General features: G+C 41.8%; 1 protein-coding gene across 2 annotated transcripts in view; it reads left to right on the top strand.

Annotated features, from left to right (window-relative positions):
• sema3h (sema domain, immunoglobulin domain (Ig), short basic domain, secreted, (semaphorin) 3H) overlaps positions 1-18337 on the top strand; it is a 60435-nt gene extending 42098 nt beyond the window's left edge. Inside the window, exons 9-18 of one of the 2 annotated variants that reach the window (XM_080470589.1) lie at positions 8199-8268; positions 12986-13130; positions 13551-13640; positions 13935-14064; positions 14309-14397; positions 15331-15372; positions 15891-16048; positions 16465-16526; positions 16998-17140; positions 17705-18337. In XM_080470589.1, the coding sequence (XP_080326715.1) occupies positions 8199-8268; positions 12986-13130; positions 13551-13640; positions 13935-14064; positions 14309-14397; positions 15331-15372; positions 15891-16048; positions 16465-16526; positions 16998-17140; positions 17705-18181 (1406 nt within the window). In that variant the 3' untranslated portion in view covers positions 18182-18337. The remainder of the gene's footprint in view (positions 1-8198; positions 8269-12985; positions 13131-13550; positions 13641-13934; positions 14065-14308; positions 14398-15330; positions 15373-15890; positions 16049-16464; positions 16527-16997; positions 17141-17704) is intronic. The other variant, XM_080470590.1, reaches the window with a different exon arrangement.

The following is an 18337-nucleotide window of genomic DNA, read 5'->3' as shown; positions in this document are numbered from 1 at the left end:
ATGGATGGGATCTGAATACCAGAAACAGCAGGGTTGACATTTCTGAATGATTGATGTTTCATCAGCCCCATTTTTTTGGTCCAGATTTTTGAAGTTGGTACCCCCACAACTTAAGCTTTTCTTTGGGTTCGGGATTTTTTTTTTTAGGCTGTTTGCCCTTACTGGATAATTGGATCGGGGAAACACAAGAAAAGGTCAAAAGTGAGACAAGAAGGAAAGATCCATCATTCTGCATATATGAACTGCATATAAAGCCGGACCATGTATTCCTGAGCCACCAGGAATTCCAACCCTCTCAGAATGAACTGATGAATGCATTTTCACTATTTGCTGCTTATTAACCTCATCAACAAAAACACTTTGTTCGAAGTCGGTGTGGAAAAAAACATGTTTTGTGATAGTGAGGGAAATTAATCATGGTTTCAACTCCTCCACTTTCTCATACATCAATGCTTTAGTGAAAGTAGTTGAATGGAAGCCAAGTTCACAAGCAGCAGGAAAAGATGAGAAAAGAGGAAAGACGGAGGGGTAAAGAGGGGAATTAAATGTGGGGCTGAGGCCCAGAAGAGGAGGAGGAGGAGGAGGAGGAGGAGGAGGAGGAGGAGGAGAAGAGATGGAGGGGGGGAAACATGAAATAGGACGAGATGGCAGAGGTCATTGCACATGGTGTTGACCAGACAAGAGAAGGACAAAGGAGAGGAGATGGAGGGAGAAAAATTGAGGGAGCGGAAGGGGGGATGAGGAGGGGAAAGTAAAAGCTGTTATGGAGGTGTTATTCCTTTGACACGGTGAAATGGAGGAGAGGGAGTGGGAGGAAAGAGCTGATTAGGAAATAAAATTGGCTTCACAGTAGTAAAATTAAAGAGAAAACCGGGTGGATCGTATGATAAAGGGAGCTCCCTGGAAGGACATGGAGAGGATGAATGAGGTGAAGTGAGTTGAAGGGGGGAAGAGGGGTAACTGAAAGGAGGACAGCAAGCGAGGGAAATGGGGTTAATAGCAAAGGGTGGAGCAGACAGTAATGTGGAGGAAACAAAGAAAAGTAGGGTTACATTTTACAGAACACTTTGCATTACATTGACTTGTTACATTTTTAGGAGGGATGTCACATACTACATGTTTACACATCCAGTATGAGTGTACAAGTTCCGACATCTTGGTCTGAGGTTCTTTAAAAATGTTTTTTACACATTGCCACCAGTCATGACGTAATGATTTATAGATGAAGTGGCATACAATCTGTTGACATCAAAGTCTTCATTTGAAAACAACCAGATTTACTATGTGTGAACTACCTGCCTGGCTTGATCTCTTAGATGGAAAAAAGAAGAAAAAAAAGAAAGACATTCCGTGTATTTAAATGGAGTGAAGCACCGAGCTGCTTCTGTTAAAAATGCAAGCTTCGTAAAAACATTGAAATCATGGGTTAACTGCACACTCGTCGCAACTTTTGTTTTGACAAATGCACCGCACAGCATCATTGCTCAGGGGGAAAGGAATCATTATTCACCCCTTCAATTACCAACAGATGAACATAGGGCAACATGGTGCATGTTTTTTTGCAGCTTACCTGGTTAGCTTCTCTGCGATATTTTCAGGTTTGACGTGTCCGTGCAGCCAATTGGACATATACATCAGGTATCATTGAAACCCCAATTCTTATCTTATATTTGTGAGTCATAATGGCTTAAGCACTTTGCCTGTTTGCAAAAAATGGTGAAATCATTCAGCGGTGAAGTTTCCTATATTCTAAAACACTTGCCATCACGGCAGATGTATCAATAGTAAAGCTACAGGGGGAAAAAAGTGTGTCACAGACAGAAGTGTGCTGCAACACCAGTCGACAACGTGGAGGCTTGGCTATTAATAGCAAATGAGTGCAAGATGGTGAGCGGGAAATAAAGAGATGGAGACAGAGCGGAAAGGTGACAAGAAGGCGGAGGATGAGAAGAAGACAATGAGAGGATGTTGGGATTTAGGATGGCACCACAGAAATGTAGGGAAAGGGTCGGAGGGCAAGCGAAACAAAAAGAATAGGGGTGTTTGCCCTTAGGGTGGGTCCATTTGACCAGACAGTAAGGAGGAGGAGGGAGAGGGAGATAGGGGCTGAAGCTGCGGGCTAGACAAGACTATCTTCCCTCGGGGGGGAAACAACCTTGTTTTGTTTAGAGAAGAAGACACAAGAAGAGTCCTCCAGAGAATATAGGCCAGACAGACAGATGGATGGGGACGTGGTGGGTAAGAGCGATAGCAGGGGGGGAGGGAGAGAGACTGGGGGGATGGCGAAAGTGAGAAACAAAAGAGATCGAGAGAGGCCCTCCGAGATCCCTCCAAGTTCAGGTGGGTATAGGAGCATGAATGGGCGAGGGATAAGCACCTGATGAAAAGATTAGGCTGGAGAAAGAAGAGCAGAGGAGAGCGTTCAGGAGGGGACAATGAAAAGTATCTGAATTGCGGGGGATTGTTGTCATTGTCAGATGTCGACAGAGTTATTGAAGACTGAGAGGAAAAGGTGGTAAAAGAGATAAGGGAAAGCTCTTCTTTATAAGCGTATCGTGAATAACAACCTGAAATCTTCACTCCTTTTTCTGCCTCAGCAATCAGAGTCTTACCCTGATTCACCTGGTCAAACCATTTTGCAGACGGAAGCAGGTTGACCTCATTATTTATGCGCCGTTTGTGGAAAAGCGTGGGCATCTCTGCTTTGATTTTCTCCTCCTGTTAAAGATTTACCACATTAAAGTCACTACAGTTGAATAAATCCGACCCGCAAGATTTGCTTTTGGAAAGTAAATCAGTTGTAATTTAAACTTGTCGGCGATAGCAGCGTTTTCTGTTTTGCTTAGTTGAGCCGTAAATAACAGAAACGTCTTCCTCAAAGGATGTGAAAAAAGAAAAAGAGAAATGTTGCTCTGACTGCATTCTTCCAACTTTCTCTTTTGTTTTCATGCGGAGTCTCGATGCTCTGTGAGGTGCAGGGAAGAATGACAGACTGAGGAACTTTCAAGCAGAAGGCAGGGATTCAAGAGTTGTTTTTTTCCCCTACAGGGCTTACCAAAGTTTGTGTTAAGTGTATGCAGTACTTTTTCCGATATTAAACTGAGTGTGTTTTACTTTTACAGGCTGTTCGGCATTATTTCTACTAAGCATTCAAAACAAGCCTTTATTTACACACTAAATAAGATTTTTTAGTCTTTGCTGTCAGGAGGATTGGAGCACTTTTCTTCAGGTGTCTTTCTGTGGATGGTGATGACATTCGGTCTAAAACTCTGAAAGTTAGCTGTTTCTGGCACTTCTTTACTTTTTCTTTATCAAAAAAGTTCAGGAACTATTCCACAGTTCGAACACATCTCAGCCATGATTCAACGTGAGAGACCTAAATACAAATGGTCAAAGATCGAATCAATAGTCAGCATTGTCAGAGCAGGAAATGAGATCGTAAACGAGGGATAAAGGAAGTTCCAACTTCAGAGGAGAGAAAATACACATCGACTGGAAACTTCCCACTGGAAAAGTAGGATGTTTCACCCACAGTAATAACTTCCTTTATTGCAATTGGCTCACTCTGGCCTCTATGGTTCATGAAACAATAGACATCAGGAATAATTCTATCAAACCACGAGGTTGAGGTGACTTTAATTATTCTCTTTGGTGGATTTGTTGTGTATTAGCCGGAAAAACTTGTACAAGAAAGATGTTATACTTGATCAAACCAAATCTACCAGAGACATCTCCAGTTATATTATTTATTTTCAACAGTCATTGTATGACCGTGGACTTCTGATTGTTGTCATGTGAATTCTCCTGAAGGACTGGACGCCGAAAAAAAAGACTAAACACAGAAGAATAAATCAGAATAATGATCAAATCATTAACAGCAAATATTGATTTGCATTCACTTTAAAAATGAACTTAAACAACACGAGCTATTTTGACCGATTTATAGTTAACTTGAGATCATTTACAGATGTTTGTGGTGTTACTCTGCATACTTGAAAACCAACCCTTGATCTTTAGAAAGAAAATCCAGACCATCCACCTCATCCTCCTCCAAATCTAATTTTCTGTCCTTTGGATCAGCTGAGGTTTTTTTCTTTTTCTTTTTTACTGTTTATGTCGTATATGATTAGCTTACATGAGGATGACCTGGTCCTGTTGCCAGCATGGCCAAATACGGTTCGGTCCACCTCAGCAGATCTTCTGTTTATAACACAAGGTCGAGTGACCATTTGGGCGCACTTAGGAAAGAGTTTTATCTGACCACAGTCAGATTACCTGATAAACGTGTTTCTTCTGGGTTTTAAGGGAGTCTGTCATCCATACCCTGAAAAGGTTTCCATCAGGCTGCCTTTATGGCTATAAAACTCGGCTTTGCAGGTTGAGATGTAAATCTTCCGATGCCCTTCTTTTGACTCTGACTTGGAAAAAAAGCTTTGAGGACCTTCAGATAAAAGCATAGCGCACACAGAAGATACATCACGCAGAGTAATAAAACAGAGCTGCTATTTAAAAAAAACAAAACACTTTGAAAAATGACGATAGAAGAAAGAAGAAAGGCAGGTCATGATACGAGCTCTGATTAATGAACTGAGTGGCATTCTACACAAAATGTAAGGAAGAAATAAAAAGAGAGTAGGTGGTGAGAGAGATGCATGGAAGATATACAGTAAGAGCAAAGTATGGTGAAGCCATACTTTGGCCAACAAAAGGTAAGCGATACCACGAATGAGAAATCTGTGTTGTAATATAAAAACTGTAGGAAAGAGGAAAAAAAATTTAAAGAAACGCCATAAAGAAAATTCAATAATGAAGCGGTGATATATGAAGGGACTAAAGGAGTGAGCAATGTGTACGCTGCAGGCTACAGACTGCCCACGGTCCTGTGTGCTGCTGCTTACTGTGTGTGTCTATAGGAACTGTATGAGAGGGTGTGCTTGTGTGGGTGCATGCATGTGGCCATACATACTTCTTTTCCTTAAGACTCGGCCACTGTGTGTGGCAGCGCTGAGTGTGTGCGCGTGGAGCCGTGATGGGATGAGATTAGCCCTCCTGCGGAGCCGTGGGTCCTCAGAGGCCACCTGAAGCATCAGGAACAGCAGGAATGTGGGAACCGCGATACGCTCTGCCATCCCCATCATTACAACACTGCTGCCTCAGTGTGGCGCAGATGTGAGGAGAAGAAGGAGAGAAGAGGCAAAGACAGAGTCTATTTCGATCTCTTACTGCTCTCGACTCCTCTATCTCAACATCCGCTTGCGTACTTTTCTCTCCTATGACTCTAAAGCGATTTGCCAAATGTATTGTTGGAGCTTCGACAAATTATGTATTTATAGACTATCTCGGCATGCTACACACAAAACAAAAGCCTCTGTTCTTCACCGTTGTGATGGAATGATAAAACGCTCCCGGCTCTTATCTGTGGCAAATGTGCAAAACAGAAAACCTTTGATTGATGGTGATTTAAATAAACTGTGAAAGCCAAGGGCTCGTCTGAGCTGTGGCTGCAGGTAACTGATTAAATAACCACGAGCAACTCTGCAATTTAATAGGTGAAAAAAACCTGTCAGAAATGCAATTAGGTTCTGAGACATTTGAGGTCACCTCTCGATAGAACATAGGGTTCATATAGAATACTCCCTTTATGAAGATTTTATGTGGCAGATGTAATCTAACCATATAGAGAAATAGTCTGGGGATTCAAGGGTTTGCTCAACCTATGTGTGTGTGGGCGTTCTCTGAGTTGTCCAGTTTTCTTATGCAATTGGACTGGCAACCTGTATATGGTTTTCTCTCTTCTCTGCCATTTATCAACCGGGATCAGTGCCAAAAGCCTCTTGGCTCCAAGCAGGATAAAGTGCTATAGAAGATAGATATAAAGGTCTTTTTCTTTCCTTTAAATGATTTTACTTACCTTGAAAAAATTGATAAAACGACAATTACTCTTTCTCGCTGATTAAAAGGATCACAACCTCTCACATTCTTCACTTCAATAAAAGTACAGGTAGTTGTGTAAAATAGATTTTGGTCAAAATAATCATGTACAACATTAAAAAGAAATTATATTGTAACTTGTTTAATACACAAAGCCTTTCTTAAAGGCATCTTGAAAAGCATTTGGTCATATGTATGTACACACATGTATGCACATGCACATATAACTGTTGTTATTGGAATATTAGATTTCAATCATTATTAATGATCCAGATCATGATTGAACTTTCTCAATATGAAAACATGAATCAGACTCGACGACATCTAAAACAGCATGAATTGCATTTAAAACTTTCATTCTGGAAAGACAGGATGTCTTAGCATTTGATATTTATCGATGTAACTTCATCACTCTTACGTTTGTCACATTCTGCAGCTTCAGTGTGGATAACCTTGTAAATTCAGCTGTTCTGCCCTTTTCACTCTGAATCATCATCATTATCATCATAAAGGTAAAAGTAACAACAGGCAACAAGCCCATTTTTAAAAATGTAAGTAGGATAAATTACAGACGTTTGTCTTCAAGAGAAAAGTAAAGACAGCAAAAGTAAAAAGAAGGATAAATACTCAAGTAAAGTACAGATAGATACTCAAAAAATCTATTTATGTACAGTGACAAAGTACAAATACTTTCACCACTTGGAATTAAAATCGTATTGTTGCTGTTGCTTTTGGTAAAGTTTGACTTCCAAACTATGGTAAAGATTTGATAAGGCCCAGATTCTTAAATTCTGGTCCTTGTCAGGCACAGAGAAGCTTCCCTGAGGTGAAAACAAGCTTTGAGTTTAGTTTCAAGTTGCACATGCATCACTCTGCAGAGGGAAGCTCAAACCTTCAACTGCGGACAGAAGATTAAAAACTTGTTTTTAAGGAGAGAGAGAGAGAGAGAGACTTTAATTAAAAAAAAGTGAAGTCAGCTCCAGTCTTCGTCACAATTTGTCAAAGTTGGACCAGTGCTTTCTGCTGATTAAAATTTCATGCTTTGATTTTTGGCTCCCCATTAAATCAGTGGATTTAGTTGCTAACGACTGGATTTGAGAGCCTGTTGTTTGCAAGTTGAGGGAAGCTTTTGGGGATTTCTGATAAACAAATTTATTTTTGTGTGTTGAATAATTAGCAGATTTATTTTGTCCTTATTGTGAGTTTGTCAATGGCAGGGAAACAGATTTTTCTGTATTGATAGGTTGAAATACATTTGTCCTTGTTTTTGTCTTTTTCTTCAGACGCCTGCCATATTTCTTTGGTCTCTTAACTATTAATGTGCCGGTTTTATTCATTACGGTTTTCCTTCCTATGAAGTGTCTCGCGTTCTTCGTATTTTACAGCTTTGAAAAAAATAACTTTAAGATTATTTTTGAAAGATTTTGACTTTTAATGATGAAGTTTTTCAATAATTTGAAATGGTTGTTCAATTTAGATAGTTCACATTATAGCGCTGGCACCACATCTGATGTTTTCATCTAAGTCTGATGGACTTCGAATGCCAGAACATCATTTAAAAAAAATTAATAAAAAAATCTATTTTCTCTGCTGATGGACTGATGAAGACTGAGCTATCATTCTAAACAAGTGGGGAAAAAAGCAACAATCCTCCTGATTCCACTGTGCAAATAGTCGGAGTAACATCAGAGTGAGAAAGCGTGTGAAACGTTGCGATCGACTGTGTTTGAAATGAGAAGTGAAGACCGAGGCGTGGTGTTCGTCTGTGTGTGTGTGTGTGTGTGTGTGTGTGTGTGTGTGTGTGTGTGTGTGTGTGTGTGTGTGTGTGTGTGTGTGTGTGTGTGTGTGTGTGTGTGTGTGTGTGTGTGTGTGTGTGTGTGTGACAGCAGGTGACATTCTGTGGCGGGCTCGGCGCTCCGCTCTCCCACTGCGGCTGGTTATTAATGGCTACAGATTCATTACAAGCAGCCAGTCAGCCATGCTGACTGCACGCCCGATGCTATTAGTCACACAGTCGGACTGATAGACGCACACACTCAGATATACACACATGGTCGTGCACATGATGAATACAAATAGCTGACAGTCACACAGACTCATGAGCATCGCTCACACGGATGCAGACACATACATTTTAGGCAGACTTGTACAAAAGTTCTCCACTAATTCAGACATCACAATGTTTATACCTGTCTGTCTATTTTTACTCCCTTCTCTGTCATTCCACTGACGCCTCCCTCTCTCCCTCCCCCCTCTCCACACTCCAGAGGACATCTTTATTCTCCATGGGAAAGACAAGAAGAACCCTCTCATCTACGGCTTGTTTACCACTTCAAGGTATGTGCTTCTGTAAAACAGACGTCACGGGAAAAGAATATCTTGAAAACCCATTGCTTTGTAAACTATGAAACTTTTTTCGGTGTGGCGGTGGGTGAGACAGCCCATCCGAAGAGTCTTCCCACAGACAGATCTCCATTTAAATAAAACAACAGAACAGTGAGTCGTGGTTATTGATCAGGGTATTTAGCTGGTGTTTTTGATGATACAGTTCAGTGAAAAGCTTGTTTACTTTCAGCAGTGAGTGAAGAAAAGAGTGCTCTTAATGCAAACACACCCACCTGAACAACTGGAAGCTGTATGTGGGTATAAATACAGTGAAAAGGAAGATATGGACATTCAGCCATTCATCTTCTGTACTCCTTTGTAGATCATATATAGAATCTGTGCTGAGCCTTTCTCTTCTTTGCTGGTTTGATAATCTTGGCACCAGGTCAAAAGAATGGATCAGCAGTAACATTATGGGAGTTCAACAGTGCACACAACAGGCAAATAACCAGGAAGGCCAATGCCATCCTTTCTGACAGCTCTCATCCTTTACATGCTGAGTCCCAGTTTTTGCCTTCTGGTTTTTGGCTCAGACTTCCTCATATGAAGGGCAACAGGTACAAGCACTCCTTTGTCCCTAAAGCCATTTCCTTTCTGACTTCAGGAAAGGGCAGGTGGAGTCTTCTAATACTTCGAATGTGCTCTGATGGCACTTAAACAATCTTGATTTTGTGGCTGATAGGCTGTGCCTTCTTTGTGTTTTATTCTTTGCTGCTGCACAAATTGTCCAACAAGGACACAAATAAACCGAACTGAACTGAACTTCTTTGATTCAACTTTAGATCTCGTGGCACTCGAGACAAATCCAGCTGACTATTTATGAAGGGTACCTGTTGAACACACACACACACACACACACACACACACACACACACACACACACACACACACACACACACACACACACACACACACACACACACACACACACACACACAGGGAGGCCGCTAATATCAACATTATTTCTTCATAAACTCACAATTGTGATCCAAGAGACACGATCATGAAAAACAAAACCTGTGAAGGTTTTTAAAGGCGCACATCTTGGTCATATTTGTGTTTGGCTGCATTCGCTTTTGTGGCCCCCCTGGGGCAGAAATGACTGTGGCTGTTAAAATCTGAAAAGATTGTAATGGCTTGAATAAGTGAAATACCCCAGCTATATAAAATGAGTCGCAGATGACAATGGAGACAATTATAAAGTTTTGATCAGTGGGGAAATTCCTCACTACTGACCAGCTATAAGGGTCATGTTATTTCTTTCTTTTCGTCCTCAGAAAAGAAAATACAATCAGGATTACGCATAAAAAAAAGTATGTTTTATTATTTACATTTATAAGACAGCTTTGAGACACACTGTGAAGACACAGGTTTGGAGACAGAAGTCTGGTCTGGATGTGTCAGAGATGAAGATGCTGAGAAAGACGGACAGCTGGGATTAGTGATGGAGCTTGAGAGGCCAGGTCAAGAAGGTTTGAACATGGGCTGAGGAGAGATGGTAGATATATTAAAGAAAAGATGAAGATTAAACTGGGAATTTCCTTGCTGTGCGGCGAGAGCAGTAACCACGATCCCACCACTCAGCACTATTTTTCCATGAACCTTTATCAATATTTTTCTTATTGTGGTCCTGATATGTCCTCATAATGGAAAAACTATTAAGATTTGTATTTTTAGACAAGTTTAACTTCCAATAATTCGTCTTCGAGTCGCAGGGAACTAGAGAAGATCAACAATGATCCTAAGACATAACGCACACTGACATTCTCAACTAAAGGTAATTCAGAGTCACAAATCAGAACCACGTGTCTTTGGATTGCGTGAGGAAGCGGAAATATACTCACTAAAAGAAAACCGCCACCTGCTGAGGGAGAACATGCAAAGTCCTCAGAGAAAGACGTGAAGCTGTAATCAGTCACACGTGGTGTGATGAAGTGGTTGAATGCTTCACACATGTGTACCGTGCTGCATCACATTCCTGATGAGAGTCACTCAGCGCTCCGTCTGTGACAGAATAAATGCTCCCTGTCTCACTGTGACACGCAGATGTTGATGTCACTCGCTGCGGGACACACCGAGCCCGCGGGTTCTTCTGTCACCGCAGCTCATGAATGCAACTCATTCACTCGCGCCAACAATGTGAAGCACACGCGAACCTTCCTCATCGAGTCGTCATCGTTGGTGAACTGACTGTGACACGGCCTGCGGGCGCGTTAGAGTGTTGCTGTTTGACCTGAGATGAATTTTATTATCGAGATAAACACAAACCATTCCAAAGAGGGAAACATACTGAGAAAGTTAATAATGGGTCTGCTGGATTCTTGAGAAAAGTAAACCCCTCCATTGCCTTTATTATTTAAAGGTTCCTGTGGATGTGTCCGTCAGTCTTTGGCTTCACTGTTAAAATGTTGTGAATTATAAGCCATAAAGTCTTCTTTGTGTTATTTTATGTTTTCTCTGATGTGAGTTGTTAATTTGTTAGTCAGAGACTCTTCAGCCTCACAAAACACAGCATCAAAAGACAGAAGGAAAGCAACCTGCTGATGCAGGCGTCCTGATGATTGAGAAAGATGTCAGGTGAAAAAATATATGACTCACAGAAAAAGACATGCTGACTGAAAAGGAAATCAGGGGAAAAAGTGAGAAAGAACAAGAAAAAAAATAAAATAAAAAAAAAACAGAAAACGCAAGCCAAGAAGAAACAGCAGTGCTCTCTCATTTTCTCCAAGTGTCTTTAGGCTCATGTTTTGACAATCACCCAAGTTTCAGAGCTGGATGCCAGAGCTCCACAGTAGCAGCACAAGCTGGACAAAACTTTGGCGTCGGTTGAAGGGTGTTGCTCTGTTTTTTAGGGGGAGTTTTGGAAAGTGTGAGGAATCTTAGTGGGGAATGGGTAGAAATCCAAAGCATCTCCCAGGGTGAGGTCTCAGCCACAGAGCTGAAGAGTGCAGGAAGGTCACTCCCACACGCACGTGCGCGCACGCGTAGGCCTTTGTCCAGATGAAGTCAAGCGTCTTTACAGTAAATCTGTCATGGTCAGTGGACCTGTCGTCTCATTTTCCATTGATAATGACATTATTCAATTATTCGTCTATCCCGTGCATCATAGAACAGACTGGATTTATTGTTCAGACTCTCCTAACATAATGAGATGATATTGAATCATAATTTGTTGTTGTTCTCTCTCTTCTCTGCCTGCTTTATCTAAATAAGAGTCACGGTGGGGCTGAAGTCTAATCCAGCTATGATAAACATAGATTATGTCCTGTACAGGGGTCAAAACACAATAGCTTCAGCCAATTCAAAGTCACCAATGAGCCTGACGAGCTGTTTTTTGAGTTGTGGGCTGATTCAGAAATGAAAAACCCTTTCAGGCACAGGGAGAACATGCAAACTCAAAACAGAGGCTCCACCAGGCATTAGATTTAAACCACAAACCTTATTGCAGTAACCACTGTGCCGTCCTCCTGCTCCAAATGAGTTAAATTGACATAGTTCGTAGAATTACTTGAATGTGATTTTCATAGAAAGGAAAAAAATAAATACATAAGAAAAAATAAAACACTGTCAAGCATCCTTGCCTCACACCTAATCATGTCTGATAGGGAAATTCAATCGAACAATTTCTGGTCACAAACATTATGAAATGGATTGAAATGAAGAGACTGCATTTTTTTTTTTTTATGTGTAGATATGTGGTAAGTGGAATTAGGAACTAATTAAAAGTTATGTGAATTTTCAAACGTGCTTTGGATGACCTGGATGTTTTTGAATGCACAAAGTTTTTGTGTATTCACTTCAAACAAACAAACAAACAAACAAACAAACCGACCTCTTGAGACTAAAAACAACTGGACTGCAAGGGAAACGAGAAATTGGCATATTTCTGATTTCAAAGCAGTCAAATAAAGAGAATTTGTGTTTCATTTTGACATATCTCCTGCAGTAATATTTATTCAGGAGGTTTAGCAGCAGTTTCGATAATCTCGATGGAATTGTCTCGTTCTCAGACTATTAAAATTCAACTTAGACAGAAACCAAGATGTCACATTTTTATAATTTTTTTCGACTTTGTTGGCCTTTTTCTGCACCTGATGTTGATCCGGTTTCTGATGACCTCTTTCAAAAAAGAGAGGAGATCCTTTAAAGTCACCTTCAGTGCTGCGTATTCATGGATACGTTCCCACCCCAACAAATTGTGACCGTTCTCAAAAAGACCCACATATGAGTCACTCATGTAAACTGTGTCTCTGACTTTTTCCTCTCTGTTCTTTTTCTCCTTTGCTGCAAGCCTCCACACTTTTACACATTGTTCTTTAAACCTTCCACAAACACTGAAGCCAGCTGCAGCAGAAAACTGTGGGCTGTGATGTTACAGGGACCGATGCACAAAAAGCAGCACATCTCCCCAAATGAGCTGGAAGTGCATCCAATCAACTTGATGCGTTCAAGCTGCAAAGCCACAATGAGTCACTGCTCCTTGCACGATGCATCGCCTTCTTATTTCATTTACTGTGAAAAGAGCATTGCAACTCATCAAGTGAAATAATCCAAGGGATACTCAGCTTATGTTTTTATTCATGCAGGGTGAAGGAATAAGTGGTGGAAAGGATTGTTTGTTTTTTTGTTTTTTTTTAAGTGTTGTCCTTTTCATGTTCTTTATCCTCAGCGACATCCTGAACGGTTCAGCGGTGTGCGTTTACCGAATGGAGGATGTGGTTCGAGCTTTCAAAGGGAACTTCCTTCACAAGGAGGGACCTCAGTATAAGTGGGCAGAGTTTACGGGCAAGGTGCCCTATCCACGTCCAGGAACTGTGAGTTAATGCTCAAAACCTCCAGCAGACGTTACTTTTAATCCTTAAGTAAAAAAACATTTGTGTGCTGTACATATGCTAACGTATAATCCGATCCTGATGTGGAGCAACTATTACTGCACAGCCTTCATCCTCCAACAAATCCCATTGAAATTTAAATTCTTTTTTTCATCATTGGTTATTTCTTGCAGTGTAATGTCTTATTTATTGTCCTAAAATAATTTCCCCATGTTCCTAATGTGTTTAACTTTCCAACTACTATTACTGGCAACTGTTTTTGAGTCTCAACCAAAAAATACCAAGATAACATCCTAGATACAAATAGAAATAGACAAAAAGGTAAAAAAATAAAAAAGAAAGAAATGCATTCCGATGTTTCATAAAATAAATAACAATTTTACCCTTATTTCCTGCCCCCAGTGTCCCAGCAGCACATATGGAAGCTACAGCTCCACCCGAGAGTATCCGGACGACGTCATTTTCTTCAGCAGGACTCACCCGCTGCTGCAGGTTCAGCTGTTTTCTCACTTTATTGAATTAGACCAACTTAATGTAATTAGACTGCAGCCTGTTGACCAGTGGGTCAAGTAATCTTTCTCTCCATTTTTACTCAAACTCTAAAGTGAAAATAAGAAATTAAATCAGCAGACGGTCCTCACTAACGGAGCGCCGCCTCCGAGCATGAACCCTCCATCATATTAATGAGGCTCTTGCAGAGAAAAATACCCTGAAATACTGTCATCTTATATATCACACTTTAATATGGTGCATTCCTCTAATTACAATCCTGGCCTCTTTTCTCAGGAAAATGTTCTGCCTCTAGGAGAGCGGCCGCTTCTGGTCAGAGTGGGCGTTCACTACAAGTTCAGCAAACTGTTGGTGGACAGGGTGGAGGCTGTGGACGGCACTTATGACGTCCTCTTCATCGGCACAGGTAATCTGGAATTTCAAAACCCAAATCCGTTCATTTTCTTATGAGGAATTTTAAAGGATCTCAAATGGATGTTTCTGGACTGTGAAGAAACCAGAGTACACTGAGAAATCTCAGACACGTACACAGGGAGAACATGCAAACTCTGGATACTAAATGAGAATATTCTTGCTGTGAGGCGAACTCCTGCACCAGTGAGCGGACCAAAAACCTCAATCGATTCTAATGAAATGTTTTGTTTTTTCAGACTCGGGACTCGTGCTGAAGGCCGTCCATTTGCCCCGAGAGCACAGTCAGAGCCAGGAAGTCACTCTGGAGCAGCTTCAGGTCTTTCAGGTACAGAAAACATCACAGTCCTGCACCACCTTCCCAACCTCATTATCCTGAAAATCAAGTCTTCTACAATATATTTGTCATTTTTTGCATGTGTCTCTTCATTGTTCCCCTGCAAATTATTAATCCACTGGAAACGTTCCCCCGGCTAAATCTAGACATTATTATTAAAAATAAGATGCAGCACAGACTTTTCATATCAGTGCACATGAGAAGAATAAATGCAGACCTGATGTGACAAATTCTCTTCGTGTCACATGGAAATTAATTGAAAGCATCGACTTAAACATCCGCACACGCACTGCTGACACTGAGAAAATGTAAAGCGTGCATGATTTTCAACAGATGCAGAAAGAGTGCCGAGCTCTGTGAAATGTGAGCACACAGAATACACACCAAAAATAAATCACCATTACATCAGTTTTTTGGGTGTTCTTTCAGCTATGTTGACTACTGACGCTGTGCTTCCACAATACCCTCTGCTGTAAACACCTTATTAGTTACAGCAGCTGCAGTCAGCTGCCATATTATGTTTTAAAGAAAAGTCAAAAAAGTTTTATAAGTTCAATTCACAATTATTTCCACTGGAGGCTCAAACTCCCAAAGAATAAAAAAAAAAAAAAAATGCGTTGAGTGATGTGGCGTAGACACATTGTTGGGTAAGTGTGGTCGAGCCTGAGTTTGTTTGTTCTGCTCTGTGCTGTAAACTTTACACAACTGAGAGCAGTTCAGTGAACGGCTAGAAATGGCTGTGGCCTACAGCCGCACCCAAAGACAAACACCTCTCTGCCCTTTTTTACTTAACATTCAGTCATTTTTCTCTATCTGTCTGTCTGTCTGTCTATCTGTCTGTCTGTCTGTCTGTCTGTCTGTCTGTCTGTCTGTGACTTGGTATATGCCTGGAATGTTTCTCACTTTTTTCTCCCCTCCTCACAGCATAAATCACCAGTGACAGCCATGACACTCTCAAAGAAAAAGGTAATAATAGAGAGAGAGAGCCAGTCTCAAACTTTCAAACTCTCTCACTCTCACACACGACGTTGCACTCATCACTTATCTCTCCACCTTGCATCTCCAAGGACGACTTCATCACCAGTTGCCATGGTTACCCCACCTCACTCAGCACAATAATGAAGAGATGCCACACACACTCTCACACACACACACACACACACACACACACACACACACACACACACACACACACACACACACACACACACACACACACACTGTGGCCATTGCTCTGACATTGTTACAGTGTGAGTTGCATGTGTGACTCAGTGAAGACACATCGGGTGTTGCTGGTGATTGCCCATGTGTGTCAACGATTGTGAACTTGATGCCCTTTTTTTCCCTTCCATCACACCCTACATTACTCTCCCTACCCCTCCCTGCTTCCTTTACCATCCTTTACTCATCGTTGTATTCCCACTCTCTATTTCTATCCCTCACCCATCCCGTATTCATCTCCTGCCTCTCATGCTTTCCTCCAGCAGTGGTTGTTTGTGGGCTCGAGGGAGGGTGTGTCCCAGCTTGGCCTGTACCAGTGTGAGCTGTACGGTCAGGCCTGCGCTGAGTGCTGCCTGGCCAGAGATCCCTACTGCACCTGGGATGGACATGCCTGCAGCCCCTACATGCCCACCGTACGCAGGTATAGACCCCCCTATATGACTGCAGTTAAAATACATTTTCACATCTTCTTCATAAGTTACATTCAAACGCAGCGGTAAGAAATCTTCTGAAATCAGATAGATGTGTTTACAGTGTGAGATGCTTCTTCAATTACAAAACATTTCATTTTGGAAACATTGTTCGCCTTGTTGTTCCGGCACCAACTGAAACAACATGGCAGACCTCTTCAAGAACGTACATGCTTTAATCCAGCGATGTTATAAACACTTAATTTTCATGACATTTCTGCAACGTCATCATCAGCAAAGAACTTGACTTTAATTAAACCGACATTGTGAATAAGATCATCACACTGTGGTTTGCTCAGTCTCAGATCCTGCAATGATCTCGAGGTTCTGTGATTCTGTGTTTACTGAAATGTCTGTTTCTCTGCAGGAGGAATGCCCGTCATTTAGGGGAGGATGAGGACCCACTAACTCAGTGTGTCAGGCAGGGAGGTGAGCAGCTGACTTCATTCAACCATTTAAAGACAGTTCCAGTTTCAGCTGTGATTTGCTTGCCACAAACTTCTTATTTGCACTGTAATAACTACATGCAGGCGGTATATGCAAAGCATCAGAATCCAAGATTATTTAATTTGTATAGCTCAACATAAGGCACATTCTATCTTCAGACTATTAATAAGAAGTCAGAAAAACTATTATGGAAAATATAGAAAACGGAATGGCTCAATGTACTTGTCTATTAAGAAATGCACTTTGTATGTATTTATTCATATGCATTCCAGCATCATGGAAAGCATGACCAACATTCCGTATTAAAATGAATATATTCAGCTATCACGTCTCTTTGAATAAATTGATCAATAAAGAGCAGTGGAATTAATTCAGCGCAACAATAGAAGTAATAGATTCAGAATGAAGAAGTCAGATGTGTGAGTCATCGCATGTTTCCTTGATTTGTTTCAGCCGGGCTGCAAGTGGAGGCCGAGCAGAGGGTGATGATGGTGGCAGAAGGTAACAGCACCTACCTGGAGTGTCTGCCTCGCTCCAGACATGCTGCAGTCACCTGGTACAAACAGGCCGGAGAGAACAGCCCCGAACTAAACCAGGTATGAACACCTGCTTTGTTCACTTGCTTTTAATATTCACATAAATCTTATAACTTTTTGTCATGAGTAAAGGTTTACTCAGCTGGACTTTTCAGGTTGTTTAAAGTATTTTTTTACTGCAACTACTTACATTGGAGTACAATTATCTGTACTTTGACCGACTTCCATTCTTAAAACTGACTTACTTCTTTCAACCTCAGTCACAGTTAAAGGATTAAAGCATCTGATATATGAACAGTTATCCATGATGGAGCTACAGAAGGTAACAAATTTATTGGTGATAACGGAATGTTCATAATGGTTGATTTGCCAAGACTTCCTGTTTTTATCTCAAATGTTTTAAATATAATTCATTATGTTTCATGTGAAGGCCCATCAGGTTGAAATCACTTTTTGTTTTCTTTTAGAATAAAGATTAATTTCTGGTTGAATCATGATCAGTGACACTCCCAGTGTGTAAAGGTTGCAATGTTTCTCTTTGTGCTTCGTCATTAATTCCTCACCTCCACTTTCTGAACATCTTCAGTGTTACTCTGATGCTTATCCCCTCTGCTCTCTCTGCAGGTGGTCACAGGTGACCAGCTGGTGGTGATTGAGCGGGGCGTCCTGATTCGCCGAGCTGAGCTGTCTCACGGCGGTGTGTACCACTGCCAGGTGGAGGAGCATGGCTACCACTGGACTGCGGTGACCGTCCGCCTCGCCATCTGGAGCCCCTCCACCAATCGCCTCCTGGCCTCCTGGTCCAGCTCGTCCTATCAGGGTGCCGGGAGTCAGCCCTGGTACGACGACGTGATGGCGCTCATCCACCCCGCCAACCTGGGCCAGCACTGCAAGGCTCTTGGGTACCGCCCCCCACGCAACCACCGTCGCCATGGCGACTTTCTGGTGGAGCTGAACAAGGAGAAAGAGAGGGGAGAGAAGCATAAGCACGGGGGAGGCAGAGGGGGAGGAGGAGGAGGTGGAGGAGGTGGAGGAGGAGGAAGAGCAGCGGGGAGGAAGAGCAGGAGCAAGCCGCAGCAGCGGGCGCCACGAAGCGCCTGAATGCATCGCAGAACAGGAGGGCAGATTTCCAGACTTACACACACACACACACACACACACACACACACACACACACACACACACACACACACACACACACACACACACACACACACTTAACTTATACACTGACACACATACTGTATGTACAGAGAC

This window comes from Lipophrys pholis (assembly GCF_963383615.2).
Source record: "Lipophrys pholis genome assembly, chromosome: 8".
Classification (NCBI taxonomy): domain Eukaryota; kingdom Metazoa; phylum Chordata; class Actinopteri; order Blenniiformes; family Blenniidae; genus Lipophrys; species Lipophrys pholis.
Note: the sequence above shows the minus strand (reverse complement) of the source record. Positions and strands in the feature narration are given on the sequence as shown.